This window comes from Leuciscus leuciscus (assembly GCF_965113295.1).
Source record: "Leuciscus leuciscus genome assembly, chromosome: 8".
NCBI classification, from domain to species: domain Eukaryota; kingdom Metazoa; phylum Chordata; class Actinopteri; order Cypriniformes; family Leuciscidae; genus Leuciscus; species Leuciscus leuciscus.
This window is the reverse complement of record NC_138732.1, coordinates 43,757,040-43,781,286: the sequence shown is the minus strand read 5'-3', so window position 1 is coordinate 43,781,286 and position 24,247 is coordinate 43,757,040. Positions and strand designations below refer to the sequence as shown.

General features: G+C 37.5%; 1 protein-coding gene across 1 annotated transcript in view; it reads right to left on the bottom strand.

The window, feature by feature from the left end:
• p2ry10 (P2Y receptor family member 10) overlaps positions 1-18,321 on the bottom strand; it is a 37,356-nt gene extending 19,035 nt beyond the window's left edge. The window contains exons 1-3 of the mRNA XM_082178689.1: positions 18,202-18,321; positions 16,958-17,223; positions 14,358-15,183 (exon numbers count right to left, since the gene is read on the bottom strand). Of these exons, the coding sequence (XP_082034815.1) occupies positions 14,358-15,183; positions 16,958-17,181 (1,050 nt within the window). The 5' untranslated portion in view covers positions 17,182-17,223; positions 18,202-18,321. The remainder of the gene's footprint in view (positions 1-14,357; positions 15,184-16,957; positions 17,224-18,201) is intronic.
• Positions 18,322-24,247: the final 5,926 nt, after the last annotated feature.

Genomic DNA, 24,247 nt, shown 5'->3' with positions numbered 1-24,247 from the left:
AGTGTGATGAACAGGTTGTCCTCTTGATCTGTGTACTCGTTAAGGGAAGTCAGTTTCCTCCCCAGGTGTAATGGCCACCCACTGAGTTGTTGATTGGACACCGTAGGCATGCAGATGCTCAGAGAAGCAACAAGTTTTGTAGAGTCTTCCGCACAATTTCCACTGACTGTGGTACTTAACAATATGTATAACTTTAAAAAAAAACTGGGATTTCCTCAGCATGCACAAGGTCAAGGATCAAGAAGTCTCCAGTGGTGTATTTGACTCTTATCTTACCTCTTGACTAGTGTTGTCAAAAGACCCGGTACTTCGGTACCAAGTCGGTACTCATTTTTTTTAAACGTCACGGTACCAGGTTTTCTCAAACCCGGTACTTGATGCGCGTGCATGCCCGAAGCGCGTGCAGTTGCGTCCTCTTCATAAAAGCGCTGATGGCGATCGGCGGTGCTGCTGCTGATGTGGTGCTGATGTTTTTGCGCGTGCAGATACGTTATTTCAAATGGCGCGCGGCAAGCGCGCTCATAATAGAAGCGGCGCGCTCGCTTTTCCATGTGCGTTCACGGATGTATAGCAACGACAGACGCCACGGGACTGACGGGAGTACAAACGCTTGTGCGAACTGCGCTCTCTATGACGACGAGGAAGTGTGACATAGGCCTATTAATTGATTTCTAGCCCTTGCATTAGCTTTACTACTAGATATATTTATGGAGATGTGAAATAAAAAGCCGTCATTAATATCAGTCCGTCAGAAAAGCAGTTCTAGTCTTATTCTTGGCTGGATAACTCTTAGCAGGTTTAAAAAGCCCTTTTAAAGTTAAATATGAATACAGTTTTGGATTAAATAAAAGTATAGTCAAGTCAAATAAAACATATTTTATCTCCTGTATAGTTTGGTGATGCTACAATAAGATACCATTCATTAACATCACTTAATGCGTTATCTAACATAACACATTGAGTGAACAATATATTTTTACAACATTAATTAATGTTTGTGAATGTTATTTAATACAAAACACTTGATTGGTCATGTTTGTTCACTTCATTCATTGTGCATTAAATAATGTTAACAGAAATAATGTTAACTTTTGATTTTAAAAATGTATTTTTAAATTAACCCCTAAAGGAGAATAATTGCGACAGTATATAACTATTGTTTTTTTTTCTTAGGTCATTTTATCTAATGTTATCTAACAAATGGAATCTTATGTAAAGTGTTTTTAATACTACAGTTTCCATCTTTGTGATATAGCCTACACTTTAATATAATTATGTAAATTTAATCTAAATTAAGCTTTGGTACTGAAATTGGTACCGAGAACCGTGGATTTTCACTGGTATCGGTACCGAATACTGAAATTTTGGTACCGTGACAACACTACTCTTGACACTAATAAAGCAATGTCTCAACAGAAATCGAAACTCATCAGACCAGGCAACATTTTTCCAGTCTTCAACTGTCCAATTTTGGTGAGCTCGTGCAAATTGTAGCCTCTTTTTCCTATTTGTAGTGGAGATGAGTGGTACCCGGTGGGGTCTTCTGCTGTTGTAGCCCATCCACCTCAAGGTTGTGCGTGTTGTGGCTTCACAAATGCTTTGCTGCATACCTCGGTTGTAACGAGTGGTTATTTCAGTCAAAGTTGCTCTTCTATCAGCTTGAATCAGTCGGCCCATTCTCCTCTGACCTCTAGCATCAACAAGGCATTTTCGCCCACAGGACTGCCGCATACTGGATGTTTTTCCCTTGTCACACCATTCTTTGTAAACCCTAGAAATGGTTGTGCGTGAAAATCCCAGTAACTGAGCAGATTGTGAAATACTCAGACCGGCCCGTCTGGCACCAACAACCATGCCACGCTCAAAATTGCTTAAATCACCTTTCTTTCCCATTCTGACATTCAGTTTGGAGTTCAGGAGATAGTCTTGACCAGGACCACACCCCTAAATGCATTGAAACAACTGCCATGTGATTGGTTGATTAGATAATTGCATTAATGAGAAATTGAACAGGTGTTCCTAATAATCCTTTAGGTGTGTGTATATATATATATATATACAGTATATATATATATATATATATATATATATATACAGATATATATACAGATATATATATATATACAGATATATATATATATACAGTATATATATATATATATATATACAGTATATATACAGTATATATACAGTATATATATATATATATATATATATATATATATAATTGGTTCACAGTTGTTGTTGTTTTTTCCACAAATTGTGCTTGCAAACTGTATAATATCCAAGGTAAACATTTCTAGTAATTGTGCAGTTAATTGTTCTCATACTGTATTTTCAGATTTGGAATATATTCTCTACCCAAATGTGTCACTAATAAAGCATAATAAAATTATTTAAAGAGAAGGCTTATATTGACCTTTTAAGATTTTGTTTACATTATCCTTGTAAATATATATATATATATATATATATATATATATATATATATATATAATTTATTTTTTTATTGTTTTATTAAAAAGGTTATACAATTACAACAACATTTAAAATTGTAACAATATTTCCAGTGTAATCTTTCTTTGTAAAAACTAAAGTATACATTTTATCATACGTAATTCAATTCATATGAGCAGAAATTGGCAACATTATAAGCTTATTTGATGTGGCAGTATTTTACAGTAAAAACTTTATAATCTATCCGATTTTGTAGTCGATTTTTACTCATCTCAGTATAGCAATAGAGTTTGGTAAAAGCTGTTCATTCATTCACACACAGAAACGCGATTCATATTTAAACAGTCTTTTTGCGTACAGACACTTGCGATTAGAACAAAGCAAATAGAACTGACTTATTCCTCAGCCGGACCCGTTGCTCCTCGAAATGAAACTTCCAGAACTTCTGAGGTAAATTTTCCAGGATTATTATCAAGATAGTATTATTCCTCACAGCGTCGTTAAGTACATGAGTCTGAAAGTGAACTCGCGGTGTGTGTTATCCAGCTGATGTGGGCGTTTCACAGGTCGGTATGGGATCGCCTCACATTTGCGTTTGAATAGCGCGCGCTCTCCGTGGGCGGAGTCACATTAAATTTAATGAGCTGAGATGAGAACGACTGACATCTCTCTCTTTTCATACATATTACATAAACTGTGAATATTTGTTTTTTATCAAAATTACTTCATTTAAAAGAAGAGAATTCAAGCTTCATGCCTGTGTGTCTGTATGTCTGTTTGACTGAGTATTTGCTGAGTTACAGTTCATTTTCGGACACATTTCAGAATGGACTACACTGACAGAGAGAAGGCAGAACTCGCATCATGTTTATTTTTCTTTATTTGGCGAAAAGCACAACACTTTGTTTTTATTGTGAGTAAACACAAAAATAATACACACTTAACAGGATTGAGTGATGTAAAACACAAGTATGTAAGATCAAAATCAACAGAGTATTTTTCATCTCTGTTGCACTGATAAGGAAAAAAACGAGCCTATCGCGCCGGCGCAACAGCCGACCTCAGGGGGTTAAACTGTTACAGTGTTACCAGACTTTCACAGGTAAGCTTTGGCAAGACTAATTTTCAGAACCTGTGGGATGACCCCTTCAAGAATATCATGCATAAAGTCAGACGGAAAGGATTCAGTAACCTCAAAATGAGGCAATTTATCAAAAGGGCAGCGTCTACTAATACCATACAAGTATTTACCATCTGACACTTGTAAATGTCTACGGTGTGTGTCAGGAGTCCGGAGAATACACTCACTTTCCTCAGTTTTGTTACCAATGTCACAGTGGTGGCAAAGACAGAAACGACAGATCCGTCCTTGACTAAAGCAAATTGAAGCCAGCCAAAGAATGGGCTGATAAATTGTCAGCACAAATGGAAATCACAGAGCCTTTGAAAACGCAGGACTGGTCTTCAATGTTAACTGATACACCACGCCACTGAAGTTCACAAAGGTCACGAAGAAGAGGAAAAATGTGCTCATAACCATACATCTGATGCAATCGGTTTCTGACAAGTACAGCCACATGTATATTTTGAAGACTGGAAGGATACTTCAAAGGAATATCTCCAGGAACAAAGTAGACACTTAGGGGCGGTTTCCCAGACACTGATTAAGACTAATCATAGACTAAACCATACATCTGATGCAATCGGTTTCTGACAAGTACAGCCACCAGACTTTCACAGGTAAGCTTTGGCAAGACTAATTTTCAGAACCTGTGGGATGACCCCTTCAAGAATATCATGCATAAAGTCAGACGGAAAGGATTCAGTAACCTCAAAATGAGGCAATTTATCAAAAGGGCAGCGTCTACTAATACCATACAAGTATTTACCATCTGACACTTGTAAATGTCTACGGTGTGTGTCAGGAGTCCGGAGAATACACTCACTTTCCTCAGTTTAAAACTAGATTAAAGTCGCATCTCTTCAGCCAGGCATTCATATAATCCTACAGTTCAAACTACAATCCGGCCTCTATCCAATGCCAGAGGAGAACTGGCCCCCGACTGAGCCTGGGTTCTCCCAAGGTTTTTTTTTCTCCATTAAGGCACCTGATGGAGTTTTAGGACACCATTAGGTCACTTGATGGAGTTTTTCGGTTCCTTGCCACTGTTGCCTTTGGCTTGCTCAGTTGGGGATATTTTGGGGATATTTAATTTAATTTTATCAATCAATAAATTCCTCTTGAAACAAACTTTGTTGTATTATTTTAATTTAATACTGTGAAGCTGCTTTGATGCAATCTGTATTGTGAAAAGCGCTATACAAATAAACTTGACTTGACTTGACTTGACTAAATTGGAGATTTAAGCTGGACTAACTGAAAATGAATTTCTCAAACATGGTTTAAAATAGTCTCAGACTTTCCCTAGTCCTGAATTACAAAGTCTGATTTCCAGAAGTCTGATTAGAACTAGTCTAGATTTAAGTAAAGGCTTAACCCTCTGAGGTCGGCAATCACGACGGCGTGATTTGCTCGGTTTTTTTCTTATCAGTTCAAACGAGAGTCCAAATACTCTGCTGACTTTGATTTTACAAACCAGTTTCATACATCAATTGATCCTGTTAAGTGTGTATTATTTTTGTATATACTCACAATAAAAACAAAGTGTTGTGCTTTTTGCCAAATAAAGAAAAATAAACATGATGTGAGTTCTGCTTTCTCTCTGTCAGTGAAGTCAATTCTGAAACGCGTCCGAAAATGAACCATAACTCAGCGAATACTCAGTCAAACAGGCATACAGACACACAGGCATGAAGCTTCTTTTAAATGAAGTAATTTTTATAAAAAAACAAATATTCTCAGTTTATGTAATCTGTATGAAAAGAGCGAGATGTCAGTCGTTCTCATCTCAGCTCATTATTTTTAATGTGACTCCGCCCACGGAGAGCGCGCGCTATTCAAACGCAAATGACTGAGACGATCCCATACAAACTGTGAATGCCCACATATCAGCTCGAGAAAACACATCAAGTTTATTCAGATCATTGCACTTGTTTACACTGTCTCGCGGCGCTGTGAGGAATAATACTATCGTAATAATAATAATGGAAAATGTACCGGAGGAGCAACGGATCCTGAGAATACTGTAGTACGTTTTTTTCCATTCTCAAGTGAATCGCGTTTCTGTGTGTGAATGAATGAACGGCAGAGATGCGCTGTTTACCACAGCTCACAAAAAGACTGTTTAAATTTGAATCGCATTTCTGTGTGTGAATGAATGATCCGCTTTTAGCAAACTGTATTGCTATACTGAGATGAGTAAAGATCGACTGAAATATGTTGAAATAAAATGTATTTGTATAAGCAACTTATTAAACTGCAAATTAACATTTATATTTCTTATATAAACGAAAGACCTATGTTACAGACATATGAAAGACAACATTTCGTTGACTAGTTTTGGATAGATTATACATTTTTACTGTAAAATATTTGCCACCTCAAATAAGCTTTTGTTTGCCAATTTTTGCTCATATGTTAAATATAGTATGTTTTGTCAAAAATAAAGTAATCAAATAATGTTATTATGTGTTTGTTCCAATGTAGCCTAGGCTATATTCAAAGTAATGAATCCTTAACTTTGAAATATGTATGATAAAATGTATACTTTAGTTTTTTACAAAGAAAGATTACACTTGAATTGTTGTTGTAATTGTAACCTTTTTAATAAAAAAAATATTTACAAGGTAGATGTAAACAAAATATGGAAAAGGTAAATATAACCCTTTTTTTAAAATAATTTTTATTGTGTTTTACTAGTGACAAATTTGGGGAGAGGATACATATTCCAAAACTGAAAATACAGTATGAGAATTAACTGCACAATTACTAGACATGGAAAAATAAAATAAAAATGAGATGCTTCCAACTGTGAACCAATTTGGTAGAATATATATATATATATATTGCTCTTGCATTCTTTCTTGTGGCTCAGTGACACACCTGAATGAATGGCTCATTAAGTATGCGGGCCCCATTGTCTCCTCAGGTGCGAACCACTAAATATGCATGATCGTTGACGCCCACTCGCATATTGCCTTTCCAAACAGAAAGTGTCTTGCAAAATTTAAATCAATGTATTGTGTTATGTGAATGATTAGGTAGGATGATTTTCAGATCATTTTGAAGAAAAAACTCTAGGCGACAAAATGCATTATTCAGAAGTCTTGTGGACACATATATAGTATTTGTTTTGTGGCCTTACTTCAGAAACTTTAGTTTTTAGTTTTTTCAATAACCGTGCATAAACATTATTCTCTCAAAAATACAAACATGTACATGTTGCTCACATATTATGGTAGCCCTGTTTGTGCTAAATAGAGTGTAATTATACCTTTGCCATTAATATGTTTATAAGCAGCTGAAAAAAGCACAAATGTCAGGGCATGTCAGAACATCTCAAGGACCCCAAAAACCCCTCAGAGGGTTAAACTAAACCTGGCCAGAGGCAGGTTTAACTTCAGATTAATTGATGTTGGCCTCCAGATTGACCTTAGCAATAGAGGAAAATGGATTACCTGGAATATTTTAATGATGATGAAAGAGCTCCATTTAGACCAGACAGAAGGGTGGTTATGGACAGGAGCAACCCACTGAATGATTTTGATGACATCAACTTTTGTGACCGTTTTCGCATGTACAAAGCAACTGCAGCAGACATAATTAGTCTGCTTGAGACAAGGCTTTCATCTGATAATTTTAGGGGAATGCCTATCTCTCCTTCGCTACAAGTACTGATTACCTTAATGTTTTTGGCGTGTGGAACCTTCTATTGTGAAACAGGATAAGATAATCAATACTATATGTGATTCAAATAATGATTGAGTGGGGGATCCCATACGTGTAAAAAAATCACAAGAATGCAATGAAAAATGTTAGAGGAATAACTAATTTATGGCCTAATGCAATGAGTCATGCGGCGAGTATGTTTATTAACAGCAAATAACCATTCTGTGTTTTTCTAAACTCTGGATGTGCTGTTTGAATGTAGTGAGGAGTTTGGTGTTTCTAAGCAAGCCTGAGGCGACAGTGGCAAGAACACAAACTCCATCAGTGACAGAATGGAGAAAAAACTGGATGAATATTTGAATGCTACCAATCCTGACCTGACCTCTGACCTGTAATGCTGCCTGGATCATAATCATACACTGTTAACCCTCTGAGGTCTGAGCTGTTTTCTGGCCCTGGAGGTGTTCTGACATGCTCTGACATATTTGTGCTTATTTCTGTTACTTGTGACATTGTCATGGCTAAAGTCTTATTACACTGTATTTAGCACAAACTCTGCTACAATAATATATCAGCAGCATGTATGTAAAAGTTTGTAGTTTTGAGATAATGACATTTATGCGTGGTTTGTGAAAATACCCCCCAAAAAATTCACTGAAATAAGGCCATGAAACCCATACTGATTATTTCTTCACAAGACTTTTGAAAATTGTATCATGTAGCCTAGAATATTTGCTCCAAAACGATGTGAAAATCACCCTGACTGCTCATTCAGATAAGACAATATATTGATTTAGGCGTGATCATCTCATGAATATGTAAGCCTTCAACACCTGAGAAAGACAAAGACACTCCCCTAACTGCCCTATTAGGAGCGATCAGGCCCTGTCATTCAGAGCAACCTTGCACAAAGAATGAGGAGATTTAAAAAAGAATGGCTTTTAGATTGTTTGGATTTATTTACAACACAACACATTCCAAAAATACACAACAAATGACAAAAGAGCACATTGAAAACAATGATCCAAAGACAGAGACCTTTGTGCCATTCCTAAAAACATTGTACATACCATTTCCAAGGTGTTTGGGGCTTCAGTAGGACTCAGTTGCATCTGGTCCCTGAAAGAAAAGAAAAAAAGTGAACATACTGGTATCAAGAGAAACTAGGCCTGCACGATTTTGGGAATACATTTTAGATTTTTCTGGTTAAAATTGCTTTTTAAAATTCACAGAATACACACACACACACACACACACACACACACACACACACACACACACACACGTTTCCAACAATATATAATATAATGAACACCATATTTGTTGTGCCTTGTAGGCATAAGCTATGTGCAGTACTGCATAAAATAATTATAACAATAACCTATAGCAGCCTATAAATCTTCCAAAAGATTTCAGTAACAATGCTAGAGAAAAATATATTGATTATCTTATGTTACTTCAAATGTTTCCATTCGTTATGATGATATGAAATGAGATAATAGTAAAAACATAAAGCCTAATGTTTGGTGCATTTTTCCTTTCAAACGCAATCGCGCTCCAAAATATGATACATTCAAACCCACAGCGCGCTCCAAAATATGATACATTCAAACGCACAGCGCGCTCCAAAATATGATACATTAAAACCCACAGCGCGCTCCAAAATATGATACATTCAAACGCGATCGCGCTCCAAAATATGATACATTCAAACCCACAGCGCGCTCCAAAATATGATACATTCAAACCCACAGCGCGCTCCAAAATATGATACATTCAAACCCACAGCGCGCTCCAAAATATTAAACATTCAAACCCACAGCGCGCTCCAAAATATTAAACATTATGGTTATACACATCTATGTTTGAGCAGATATCCACAAACAGTATTTAACAGTAAACACGGGTCTAAATAGTATAATATTCACCATATATCTAGCAACAGTTCAACTGCAATGTGAAGTTTATGCAACAATTCCATAAACTAATAAGTAAGAATTTCTTACCTTACATCTTTCTTGTCTTCAAATCGCGTTCTTCTTCTTCTGAGGTAAATCCAATATAAGCTCAGACGTGTCTTCCAAACGAGGTAACGAGGGCGTTCGCGTTCCATGTGGAGATTTGCATGTGAATCTCTTTTGCGCGAGTGGGCGTGGTCGAATTAAAAGTAATTAGCAAGCGTTTGAGATACTGGACATCCTGTTGGTTTTATACAAATTACTTAAACAGAGAATATTTGTTTTCAGTTTGAATCCGATCATTTAAAAGTACACACTTAAATGTTTATAAAGGTATATGGCTCATAAATGTGTGAGAAGGATTCGCTGAGTTTTGTTTCAGTTTATAGACGTGCTCAAGAAAAAAGTTCACCGCGACGGAGAGGCAGAACGCACACCCTGTTTATTTTCTTTATTTTACAAAAGCACAATGTTTTGATTTGATTGTAAGTGGACACATACAAAAGTAGAAATATCACAGATTCTTTTTTTATATTTCTTTTTTCTGTATAACCATAAATGACGGAGTAATTTAAGTTTATTGTACTACAATGTGAAGAAAATCCAGCAAAACGCAGGGGCGCGTTTGCCGACCTCAGAGGGTTAATGCTGATGGTGAGGAATTACAGTTGCAACATCTCATAATGTCCCTCAGACTGAGTAGAGTATCACTGAGAAACACTGAGTCCTGCGTGAGTCGTCCTGATGGAGGTTCGGGTTGAATAACTATTTCTTCCAGTGTTTCATCATCAGACTCGCGCTCGCATTGATATGGTCAAATCGACGTCATTGTTCGTTACTGTCTTTAATTTATGGTGTAGGAAGCCTCAGGACAGCTGACGTTGTTATGGCAATGGCCGTTTTAGTTTTCGGCTGTTCGCGGTAGACCAATCACAACAGACTGAGCTGTCTGGCCAATCAGAGCAGAGTAGCTCGCGGAAAGGCGGGATTTCGAGAGATTGATTCATCTGACGAGTCATTTGAGAATCATTGAAAATGTGATGTGCAAATGTATATTATGAGGAAATTAGACAGTTTTTTTACCTTTGATGCATGTAAACCTGTTGTAGGAGACTCCACAACAACATTAAGGAACATTAGGAAACTTTAAAATAGCATAATAGGGGCACTTTAAAACAGAACACCCAAAATATGTTTTCAATTACAAAAACTATAATTATGATCAAAAACTTGTATACTTTATATTATTGATCAATATGTGAATCCGTTGACCAGGCTACACATGACTATAGTTTAGATGTGATTAGACAGAACTGTACTGATCCCTCTCTTGTATGTCACAGACTTCTGAAGCTTCGTTTGGTCATGCTTTTTATTCTCTGTGGTGATTTGTCAGATATGGTGTAGAAAACCATTGTGACCACCAGATGTCACCAATGCACACTGTGTTAAAGCTTCAAGTAATTAACCTTTTTTCGGCACAATTTGATTAAAGCCTCAAATGCTTCAGAAAGCCTCGGTTTCCCATCACTGCCACATGCTAGTGTTACTGTTAGTGGCTGTAAAACACACACGCTACAGTCCAACAGAATAATCTTTTAATTAATCATTCAAACAAGAGAATAACTAGGAGATAAACTACCACATAACCATAAACACAAAACAGCATAGGACAAGCAACCGACTGAAACTGAAGGCTTAAATACTTTTTAACAAACAAAGGAACTGATGAGTTGACTAACGAGGAGAAAGGTGACTATAATGACTAATTAACTAGACACAGGTGAAACGGGATCAAAGAATCAAACACATGGGAAAATGTGGGTCAAAGCAAAAACAGCAATTGAACATGTCCACTGGTTATGATCTGAATCCCTCTATTTATATCTTTCTACAGTTGCTGTCTCGGCTCAGCAATTAAGCAAATAAAGTGAAAATGGGCCAAATCGAAACTAGCTGCTAGGAGGCAATACTTAAAGGTATAGCGGAGGATCTTTCCAAATTTTAGATAAGACCCGCCCTCTCCACTTTTTGAAAAGTTTGATTGATTCACCAGAATGATTGACAATTAGGAGGACCAATAGTGTAGGTTACCCACCAGGAAGTAAAACATCCTCCGCTATACCTTTAAGTGCAATAAAACTGCAATAATTTTCACACGCTGCTGTTAAAGTCGAAACGGGTCTAAATAAAATGTAATTAAAAAGGTAAAAATGCAAAGCAAGCAGAGAATCGAAGATAGGCTTACCTCGAGTCAAATAGAACACTGAATAACGGGTGAACTGGGTATTTCAGAAGAAACTACTAGCGCTCTTGCCGTTTACCACCTACTGACCGCTTGTCTGGTCAACAACATACTGCAACTAATTAATTACCCTAATGTCATTCTAAACCATGATTTTCTTATTTTTTTTCTGTGGAACACAAAGGGAAATGTTTTGGTGAAGGCTGATGTTGTTCTTTTCTATAGAAGAAGTGAACAAGAAACTAATTCAATACACAGATACAACAAATTAATTTCAGGGCATTTATAAGTAAATGAGGGAGAAACACATCATCAATTAATTAAACAATTTATTTTACATTTAACTGCATTACAATTAAACACCATGAAACACATTTAATCAAATTTATTAAACATTAACATATTGAACATTTAATCTCATCTATTCTAGGTACAATACAATACTGCATAAAGCAAAAGGTAAACATCTACACATGAAGAGTGTGAAAGCAGTATTTCATTCGTGTTATCTGATGTCCATAGATCGATGAATATGCAGTATTTTTAGTTGCTCTGTCAGAAAACTAAATGGAATACTTAGTTTAGTTTTGCATTTTGACTCCTATCAGTGCTTTTTGTCTGTACATTATCAGTTCATCCTGTTAGAACTTGATGTCTGAATTGTAGAAAAATGTCTCTGTCATGCAATCAATAGAAAGTAATTTTCTGTTTCATAACTTCTATTCAAATGAATCTGTCTTTAATGCCTGTCACTATTAAACTTCAAATAGGGAATCATTTTGGTCAAAACAATCCTTGATAGACAAAGTTTGAGTTTATGTTGTAAACTTTATATTTTGAATAAATCACTCTTTCTGCAAAACATTAAACAAGGTCATGCAGTTAGACTCCATTTACAAATGTCATGCTTTTTTTTTTTTTTTTTTTTGCAAAACTCTAAACACACTCTCACTCACTAAAACACATTTCACACTGTAATGCAAATGTGATATAAAACACAAGCGGCAAAATTTAAACCACACAGTTGTCACCATTTACACGCAACAGCTCAAAAATGCTCACACTTGTTTCTAATGATGTGATCAAACCAACTATACATAATACAAGCCAGCAGCTCAGAGTGCACAGATGCACTGAATGATGATGTGAACAATCTGAGAGGAAGAGCAGGTCAGTGTGGTCAAGGCTGGATCTGGAACTCTACAGGGCTTTTCCTCAGTCTGAACTCAACATGAAGACATGATGCTGAGGCAGAATCAATCTCTCACTGACTCTTCTGAGTGACTGTATGGCACGGGCAAACTCAGTCCTGCAGAGTTCAGCTCTAACCATAATCAAACACACCTGAACCAGCCAATCAAAGTCTTCAGGATCTCTAGAAGGCCACAGGTGAGTTTCAGTCAAATGCATTTTTACTTTGTTTTTATAGTTTTTCTTTTCAACCCAACAAACATAAGGATACTGATAAACACAAGGCACATGCATTTTTACTTGTTGCGTACTCAATCTATGGCAAATTCTTGTGAAGGAAGACAAGCATGTGAAGTTTATCTGGTTTCAAACTGAAGCGAAACACTGAAGGTTTCCTGAAGAACTGAAAAGCTCTTAAACCTATTGTTGCGCCGGCGCCAATAAAGGCATGCAGATAGCAGATTTGAACAATAAAATCAAGTGCAAATATAAATACAAAAATAAGATTCTTAAAACGGGGTTTTTAATAATCACCCTTTATTAAATATATGAACACAGAAACCCCCTGTTAACAGGTTCATGTCACGTTTCCCATTCCATGAGAAAAATAATAGCAATTTACTCTCTGTAAAATGGCGTAATCCACAGGGTGATGGACACAGAGATGGGTAAAAAGGTTGATGACTACACATTCTGCAGCGTCGCGTGTAGGACAACTCGAGGTATCACACACCGGACGCGCACTTTCTCAGTTTATGGACAGCAATATTCTTAAGTTTAAGGACATTATTAAATTAAGATAATGTCTGTACTATGTTATGATTGTACTGTACAATTAAATGCAATAGTTGCTGAGTCTGTGATCTGAACACTTTACCTCAGAGCGTCCGTTAACTGAATGAATTTAGAATATCACCTGAAAATCCGATAACATCAGCAATTTTCATTCAAGCAGCTGATTTCTGTGAATGAATGTAAAATTAAATGTATATTGCAGCACAGGGTGAAGTCATTTACGATGATTTGAGACAAATAGAACGTAAATTTAATATAAAACTGTGTAAATGGCGCTCTGTGTCGCGGCAGGATTTTGAACAAGGTCCTGAGCCGTTGCTGGGCGCTGCGGACAGACGCCGAATGGCACCGCCGGTGTGTGTACACTGATAGAGAATAATGTGTTCGAATTTTAAAGACGTGGCGCTGCTCGTCTCGTCCGGTGTGCGACCCCTTTTAAGGTGCTGTTTTCTTTGAAGCCGAAGAACTCCATACTGGAGAGCTTACTCGCGTGTGGACAGAGTGTTTCACTCTAGCTGCGCGGGCGCGGACGAGCGCTGCGTCGTCTTCTTATTTGATAGGTGTCAGCGGGTGCAATACTGCCACCTGAGAGGTCAACCAGGTACTGGCGCTGGAGTATTAATGTGTCATGTTATCATAAGAGTCCTATTCATTTTAAAATGTAAATTTTAATGTTGTGAGAAAATGGGTGAAGGTTTTAAGAAATGTGTCTCAGCAATTGTAAAAAAGATTTAGGCATGATGTAAAAAAACATACTGAGTAGTTGCTTGTTGCAGCCCTACACTAAATGTGCATGTTTGAACAGAAGGACGCCCCGGCGAGGCCCGATCAAGCCCCGGTGACAGTGGAAACATGACTGGCCTTGGCACACACTAGCAGCTCGCTTTAGGCCCGACAGGGTCCTGGATTGCTGATGGACTCATTCCCTGTATGAACTGGTGCTCTCCGTGCTCATCAGCCGGCCCCTGAGCACGGAGCTGCCTTGGCTCGACAGCTGCTGCCTGAACTCAGTGGTCAGGAAGTAGTAGATGAGCGGGTTAAGGCAGCAGTTAAGGCTCGCCATGCACAGAGAGATCGGGTGAAGCTGTTTAATGAACTGACTCACCTCACAGTTTGTTATAATGCCCTGGGTAACCATCAGATAAAACAGGAAGTTGATGTGGTAGGGAGCGAAGCAGCAGAGGAAGACTCCTGTGCACACCCTAACCATGCGCAAGGCCTTCCTCGTGTTGCCAGTGGACTGTTCTTTTTGGGTACGCTGTCGCAAAGAGTTTGCTATCAAGCAAGTACAGAAGATGATGACAATTAATGGACCAATAAATCCAAAGAATTCAGCAGCGGCCATCATGGAAATGGCTAAGCGAAAATCCAGCTTTCGCATTGGCAGATCTTTGAAGCAGTGGCTTGATTCATTTCCTGGTACTTTCCTCATTAAAACGAAGGGTGAACAGCAGAAACCCACCACCAGCCACACTGTGATACTGATGCACACGTCGTAGCGGGACTTCCACTGCTTCGCCCGGAACGGGCGCATGAGGAACACACAGCGCTGGACGCTGATGCACACCAGGAACGCGATGCTAGCGTACATGTTCAGGTATTTCAGGTAAAAGCACAGCAGACACAACACACTGCCGAAAGGCCATATTCCATGGATGTAGTAGTGAATCCGCAGTGGCAGCGACAGCACGTGAGCCAGGTCGGCTATGGTCAGGTTGATCATGAAGATGATGGCCTTTGTCTTTTTGCTGTGAATCGAAGAGAATCCGTGGCATTAGAAGACACAAGCAACTCTAAACTGACCTCATGAAATACATCTAAGAAAAACAAGTGCCTTGATCAGGACTATCACAATTACATTAAACTGGCAAGGAAGGTCTTTCTTAATGGTGAAATTTCTAATTTAAAGGATTAGCTCACTTCAGAATTAAAATTTCCTGATAATTTACTCTCCCTGTAAATTATTACAAGATGTTCTTGTCTTTCTTTCTTCAGTGGAAAATAAATGAAGGTTTTTGAGGAAAACATTTTTTTCCTCAAAAAGATTTTTCTCCATATAGTGACTTCAATGGGGTCCAACGGGCTGAAGGTCCAGATGTGAGTTTCAGTGCAGCTTCAAAGTCTCGACACGATCCAGCCGAGGAATAAGAGTCTTATCTAGACAAACCAGCGGACATTTTATTACAGAAATAAACATTTATTTACTTCTTGCACTAGCTGTGATGACATTACATCACATTACATAATCACGTTGGAAAGGTCACGCGTGACGTAGACCCCCATCTAATTTTCTCTTCCAACTTCAAAATCGTCCGACATCGTTGTTTTACCTTTTATTTTGTAAAGGGTATTTGATTTAGTCTTTGCACGTATGCTTTGTAAACACTGGATCGGTACTTTCGCCTATTCAACAAAGTGGCTAATTCGTACGAATTCATTCGACCTCACTCGTACGATTTTTGCTAAATCGTACATATTTAACGAATTGCCCAATTCGTATGAATTTCACTGGAGTTTAGACAAATTGTATGAATTCGTACAAATTGGTTGTGAGATAGCGTTGGATTACGTAATGTGTGTCGGATCACAGCTACTGTAAGACCAGCATTTGTGGTTTAAAGTATATAAATGTTTATTTTGTTCTAAAATGTCCGCTGGTTTGTCTAGATAAGACTCTTATTCCTCGGCTGGATCGTGTCGAGACTTTGAAGCTGCACTGAAACTCACATCTGGACCTTCAACACGTTGGACCCCATTGAAGTCACTATATGGAGAAAAACCTTTTCCTTAAAAACCTTCATTTCTTTTCGACAGAAGAAAGAAAGACATGAACATCTTGGATGACGTGGAGGAGAGTAAATTATCAGGACATTTTAATTCTGAAGTGAACTAATCCTTAACATATCAAAAAGTTTTTATAACATTGTTACAGAAGGCCTGTCAACATGCTAAAAAGCTAACTGCACCACCTATGAAGAGAGTGACTAATAATGATAATAGTTGTAATATTGTAAACCCGCTTGGTTCTCCAACAGATGCACACTGTACGGTTCATAGCAGTCCTTCACGACTGTTGCGTGTCAGACTCGGCCAGAGTTTCATCATCAGTTAATGACACGTACTGTGAATGTTTACATGCCGGATAGAAATAGTGGATAGCAAACAACTACCATGTCTAGCGCTAATATTGATCATGGCTTTTCTTGAAAAGAGAAAACGTGTTGGTGGTTTGTTGTTGTGTCACTTATTGCATCATCAGTTTCTGTGCTGCTATTAGTTTTTGATTTGACGGTTGTCGAAGGAGAAATTCAGGAGACTCAGAACTTCTGAGAAGGCCAGGATTTCATCAGAGGCCACATTTGATTGCAATGGTCAGTAATCGGCCAAGACTTCAGATTTTTGCAGAGGATCAAAGGAATCTTTTAGCATTCAGAAGATTTATCTCAGACGGCCAAGTTGTGGCCAAAATAGTACAGTGTGCATCCGGCTTTATGAAGGGATTAATAATGCTGAACCGCTGACCTTATGAATCGACACAGGACCCACAGAGCCAGGGTGTTGCTCAGCAGGCCCGGGATGAAGATGATCAGGTAGAAGATGGTGTAGAGCTTGTTCATGGCTATCTCCCAGCCAGTCATATTAGCTGAACACGTGTTCGGACACGACACATTCATGGATGTATTCCAGCCAGTCATATTAGCTAAAAAGTGTGCTGTGTTCGGACACGACGCATTCAGGGATGTCATGGTCAAACTTTGATTTCATTTACTGTAGACAGCAGAAAATCACTGTGGAAGAAAATTTAAACAACTTTGAAATTTTTCAATTCATTTTACTGAGTAATTACTGGTAAACTGCAACACACACACACACACACTCACACACACACATATGGCACAAATATATTTTTCAAGCAAAATGGTTGACGACAGTGGATGAACGACAGCAGATGCACTTTTGATACTTTGATATTTTCATATTTATTGCTTTAAAATTCAGACATTTTTGGAGTGGCTTTCTAGAGTGACTCAATACAGGCTACTTTATATGTGATTAAATTATAACGTTCGTATAAGGTTTCACAAATGTCACCTCCCTTCCTGTACAAGCATAAAGGAAGTGTTTGTGTGACGAATGCGGGTGTATTAAACTGTACCTCTTTGTGTGCTCATGTCTCATATTTTGATACTTAAAAAAAATTTTTTTTTATTAATGGATCTGCCAGCCTTGAATTTTGATTTGATAGTATCACATTTTTTGTTGTATAACATTTTGGTCATTAAAATCAGTATTTAATGTAAAGCTGAGTGTGCTGTAAAACTGAGAGCACATGTTCAGCAAATAGAGGAACTCGGGTTAGACAAGTATGCAAATCTGCTGATTTACTATTCTCTTCAGTTTTATTACAGAGTCGTTTTATTTCTTGTTGGCACATGAAAGAGTGTGTGTAGTTTCTGCTGCGACTGCATAGAGCAAACATCATGATACAACCATGATTTAGAAAAACCACAGTGAAATAAACTTTGTGAAATACAATTCATCAGATAACGCAACTACGAAAATAGCAACAACAGAATCAACTACCATAACCATACTGTAAATGCATATTTGCAATTCACATTTAACTTCATATCTGTATTTAAGGTGAAAAATGAATGCTGCACTATATTTAGTTTGCTTGTTTGTTTAATCCAGGTATGTTTCGAGTGTACCTAGAAAGTAAGAGTTAAGCAACAGAAGTTGTTGTGCGCGGCAGTTTTTCCTACCTGTTGGACTGAGCTGCGGTGTGTGTGTGTGTGTGTGTGTGTGTGTGTGGTGCTTTCCAGCTCATCATGCAGATCATGCAGCGAGAGGAAGTCTTCTGAAGACATTCGTCACTCAACTGTACAGATAAACCACCAGTGAAAACAAGCTGTGACGTGTCTCAGGAAAGTGAAACCGTTTTGTGATGTTTGTTGATTTAGTGGTAGACAGTTAGTTATAAACGTACAGTGATGTCAATAAACCCACAATCCACACAACACTGCAGATCTAACCGTCAAACATCAGAAGTGCACACAAACAAGACATGAGAACTGCTGGTTTTTTGTCAGTTGGTTACAGTTGAATAAAGCAAATACAGTGTGCAAGGAATATGTGTTTTCTAGGAATTAAATCCAGAACCCTGCCCTTGTCCCCTTAGCTACAGGAACATGACTGGTTACACATTTGGGTAACACTTTACAATAACAGGGAATAATCATGTACTAATACCTGAATAAATAGTTACTTCAACATGAACTTATGATATAATGTCATAACTTAGTCATAATGATTCATGCATGAATAACAGCAGCCTTAAACATATTAGTATATGTTTGATAGTTAATGCATTATTAATGTTTAGGGGTAAACTAAATCAATAAGGCTCCATAAGAATAAATAAGAAGTAATTACATTTGAATTAAACATGATTTAATACTGCCATAATTTAAACTGTAATATCATAATCTGCCCTCTGCTGCTTTGAGGCAAATAGCACATGATTATTTAGCCAGTAATTACACCGATCCGTCTAACCAAACGTGGAAAATAGACTAATAGCTACCACTAATAAATTTAATTTGATCTAAACCATTTTCTGATTTTATATGATTTTTATAGTTGTTTTAGGCCTATGTTTAGTAATGGCTACTTTTCCTCCCGAGACTACAGTATGTAGGGTTTGTTTCTGGTGGGACACTCATTAGTGGCGCACTCGGTGCTCTCTCGGCATGTTAGTTGTGTTCCTATGGTAATGCTGCCATTTTAATCTAATAAATGTTGACTGCTTTGGTTAACAGAATTAATAATTAAAGACATGTTTGCATGTATGTTGTATTTGGGAGTTGTCAGGAGGTTTTGTACAGTAATTAACTGTATTTTTTGTTGTTTAAATGTGTGTATATATATATATATATATATATATATATATATATACTTCGATTAGCATTAGCTTATAGCTTAGGCCCTATTTTACATGTAAACGTGCTTTCTTTTAAGTCCATATATGATTAATTGTATAAATAAAAATAAAAGATCTACACATAATTTTAAAGGGTTTTTTTTGTACCATGGGTGTAAATGAATAAGGATGGCACTCGTATTGTATATGTTTATTCATATTTTAGTTAATGATTTGTAAGTGCATCATTGTGTCATGACTTTACTTGAGGGGGCACATCATTATTAATTCATTATTAACTAACCATACACAAACATCAACTAATAGCTTGTTAATGCATCATTATGTCATGACTTTACTTGTGGGGGTACATCATAATTAACTCATGAATAACTAACCATACACTAATATAAAGTAATGTCTTGTTAATGCATCATTATGTCATGACTTTACTTGATGGGGCACATCATAATTCATTCACTGTTAACTACTTACCAATTTCAGGCCATGATTTATCATTAACTTACTATCAAATACACACATACTACAACTAGTATTCAGCCCAGGTAAGTGGTGGTGTGTGGTCCGAGAAGGGAGGTACAGTATTATCAGGGCCTGTGTCTGGATGGAGAGTGAACTACTGATCCCAGCAAACGTTCCCCTGACCTTAGTTCATGCTTCCTGTTTGGCTATTTTTTTGGGAACCGATTCCTCAGGAACTGTTGTAAGTCACAGTAGGTTTAGTTTGATGGGAAAGAAAATATCACAAAACAGATTAGAACTTTTTAAGATAAATTATTAGTATATTTAGTATTTTCCATTTTTAATAAGGAGGATCAGTGAAATTAATGACAAACTAATCCTGTGCCTTTCAGTAATGTTTAGGATGAAGCTGCTGATGTCAGTAGTTTACATTATGACTCATAAATTGTTTAAATGTATTTCAAAGTCAAAATATATATTTTTGTATTCTTATGGAGCCTGATTGATTTAGTTTCCCCCTAAATGTTAATTTTTGTAACTTTTGTTTGTTATTTAGTCCTTGTCCCCTCCCAATGGTTTGTTATCCCCACTTATGATTTTGAGAAACAAACATAAAATATTGAATTCATGTCATCTAAAATAAAAATAATCTTCTTTTTTCCCCAACTACGCTCTTGTGGACTTGTTTGTTGAGCTGGGACCTGGAAATAGGAGTGTTTTCTCCAGAACTATTGTTACGTGCCTTATTTAACCCCTAGACTTGTACCACACTGTTGACCTTACCTTACCTTTTAACTCACCCTTAAACCTCCCCATACCTCCAGACCTGTCCTAACCTTAACCCGTATCACACTTCAATAGCACCTATAGTGTTTTACGATACAACATCAACACAATAAGTACATTGTACTTTTTTTTTTTTTTTTATGTAAGTACATAGTAGTTAAGGACACCTAATACAAACGTGACTTGTCAAATGTTTAGAAACATTACAATGTTGTTATGTTTTTGAAAGAAGTCTCTAACGCTTTAATAAATAATAATAATAAAAAAAGACAATAAAAACAGGAATATTGTGAAATATTATTACAATTTAAAATACTTTTTTATTTTAATAAATGTAAAAATGTAATTTATTCCTGTGATGAGAAAGCTGAATTTTCAGCATCATTACTCATTCTAATATGCTGATTTGCTGCTCAAGAAACATTTATTATTATTTTTATTAATAATGTTTAAATTTTTGTGGAAACAATGATACCATTCAAACAAAAGAGATAAATTAATACTTTTATTCATCAAGGATGCATTAAACTGATCAAAAGTGGCAGTGAAGACATTTGTAATGTTACAAAAGATTTACATTTCATAATGTAAAAACTGAGGCTGAGTCCCGATCTGAGCCACCAGGGGGAGCTCTCCCCAGAGCATTAATCATGCACTTCCTGTTTGCTTATGTGCATATATATGCCTTGAACAAAATACCCACACTTGCGGTCTGTGCTCTTGACCACTTGTCTACTTGCATGACGTATTTCCTCTATTTTGGCTGTTGTGTTAGAGTAGGCGTAAACACTGCAAGTGTGTGTAAACCTTTTGATCACTCGATGAGACACACTTATAAATGCAAGTGTTTACAGAGCTTTTATTTATTATATTTTCTTCATGTTTTTACATGTCTGTACAGTAGTCGCTGTGTAACTAACAGAAGACACAAATTTAAAATTGTGCTGCTTCTAATTAAGTGATAAAAACAGTTGCAAATGTTGTACAAAACAGGCCCACACACACCATACTCATCTCTGCACCAATAAAATGTGCAACACTACCAAATTATATGCATCTAATTAATTTAAATTACAATGGAATGTTTTCCTCGACATCTCGCGATTTCGGGGCACATGAGTTCCCGAACAAAATGCATGATGGGATATGCTTAGCCTCGAAGCGATATGGAGATAGTATGTGTTTAGTGTATTGGAGATAGTGTGTGTTTAGTGTATTGGAGATAGTATGTGTTTAGTGTATTGGAGATAGTGTGTGTTTAGTGTATTGGAGATAGTGTGTGTTTAGTGTATTGGAGATAGTGTGTGTTTAGTGTATTGGAGATAGTATGTGTTTAGTGTGTGTTTAGTGTATTGGAGATAGTGTGTGTTTAGTGTATTGGAGATAGTGTGTGTTTAGTGTATTGGAGATAGTATGTGTTTAGTGTATTGGAGATAGTGTGTGTTTAGTGTATTGGAGATAGTGTGTGTTTAGTGTATTGGAGATAGTATGTGTTTAGTGTATTGGAGATAGTGTGTGTTTAGTGTATTGGAGATAGTATGTGTTTAGTGTATTGGAGATAGTGTGTGTTTAGTGTATTGGAGATAGTGTGTGTTTAGTGTATTGGAGATAGTATGTGTTTAGTGTATTGGAGATAGTGTGTGTTTAGTGTATTGGAGATAGTATGTGTTTAGTGTATTGGAGATAGTGTGTGTTTAGTGTATTGGAGATAGTGTGTGTTTAGTGTATTGGAGATAGTATGTGTTTAGTGTATTGGAGATAGTGTGTGTTTAGTGTACATTAAGGGCACTTTGGCATTTTTAAGACATGGGACATTCTTGCGCACTTGCGCTCTCAGGTGGCCAAGACCGCACGTGTGTGTATTTGGACAAGGCAATAGCTCATGCCACTGCAACCTCCTGTTCTTCCCTGAGCTCCACACAGAGGAGTCGAGGTCTTGGAGGAATACGATTAAACGGCGTATAATTGTCAGCACACATCGCAAAAATAGTTTAAAAGTAAATTTTCTAAAAGTTATTCAAAATGCAACTGCGTGTTCATTTATATTTTTGTTGCAAACTCAGGATATGTGAGTAATGTATGAGTGAGTGTATATAACCATGTATAATATTTGTTAATTTTGTCGGCTAAACCTTACGTTTTTTTTCCATTCCACTGCGCTATTTTTCCAATCTTTTTCTATGTAAACATGCGCTTGAAGAACATGTCTGACCGTTGCGCTCGTGTCTCGCTCTGCTGTTTCTGTTTTTTTATTTGCAGTGTTGTCATGTCCACTTATTATAGGCATCTTTGGGCTCGTTATTTTTTCCATGTTAATATTATATTCCATGTGCTGTCTCTAGAATATAAACCCAAACTGAGACAACAGAGAAGGATCCGACAGGTCCACCAGCCGCTGCAGGGCCGAGCGAGAGGAGAGAATGTTTCCCTCTGTCAGTCTTCGTTCTGCCGAATGTCTTCCATCCAGCTCAGTTCAACAGCTTAGTAGCCACGGTATTCTGTCTCGAGTGCAAGCGATGATCTACAAGCTGGAGATCTGGGGTCTCTGTGGAGGATCCTTACTGGAAGTGTATGTGCGCCCGAAAGCCAAGAATTGCCAGATCTGGTGCCAATTGCGTCAGAACCTGTACAAAATTCCCTTTATAAACCCCAGTCAGAGGAAGACTGTGAACATGCGTCTCCTCCCCGAAATAACCATATACGAGCTTACAACGCCTCATTTTACTATGCATATCCTCATCTGCATATCATTCGCATTTGCATATTCATCCACGTGATTCCATGTTAACGGTACAAGACATTAGGAAAATATGAGATACGGATGTGCATCACATTACAATCCTTTGGTTGCCTTGTGTTTGAATAAATCAATCAAATAGTATCAAATACATTTCAGAGAAAGTCTTACAGGTGTACATCAAGTGTGTTTTTATAAATCACCGCGCATGCGTGGGACGTGGCGTACGGCTACTTCAGGGCCTGGTTTGCGCGGCGCAGCGGTTTTAAACGAGACCCTGAGGAGAACCAGCTCATAGTTTCTGGCCTCTAGACTGAGGTTGTTGAGACAATTTTGAGTTCTAGAGCTCCTCCCACCAGGAAGCTGTGTGTCCTATAATGGCGACTCTTTGTGTCATTTGTGTGAGCAGCTAGACCTGGACCTGTTCAGCCGCCCTGTTGGTTCAGTGCTGGAGTTCCTTCAGTTTTGACCCCGGCTACAGTAAAGGTCTGCGCGGCTGCTTTTTTAGCTAGCCTCATACCTTTAGCTGGAGCTTCTGTTGAGAGACATCCTCTGGTCTCTCTGTTCAGACACAGAGCTATATGGGTTAAAGATGTTGGTTCGGTTGCTCAAATGCTCAAGTTTTATTCTGTTTTCCAACTGTACATTGGTTAAAGCTACAACATGTCATTTTTTTCATATAAATAAAAAAAATGACGCCAACATTTTCCTATTTACATCAGCGTGTACAAATAACAAGGTCATATGAGACACTTCTGCGGAGTGATTTGCTCGCTACTAGCTAGCTAGTCACGTTGGTTTTGTTGACGGAAGTAACAACGGTGCTTTTCAGGTGTTGCGCTAATCACTCCGCAGAAGTAGCAGTGCTTCGCCTTCTGGGAAT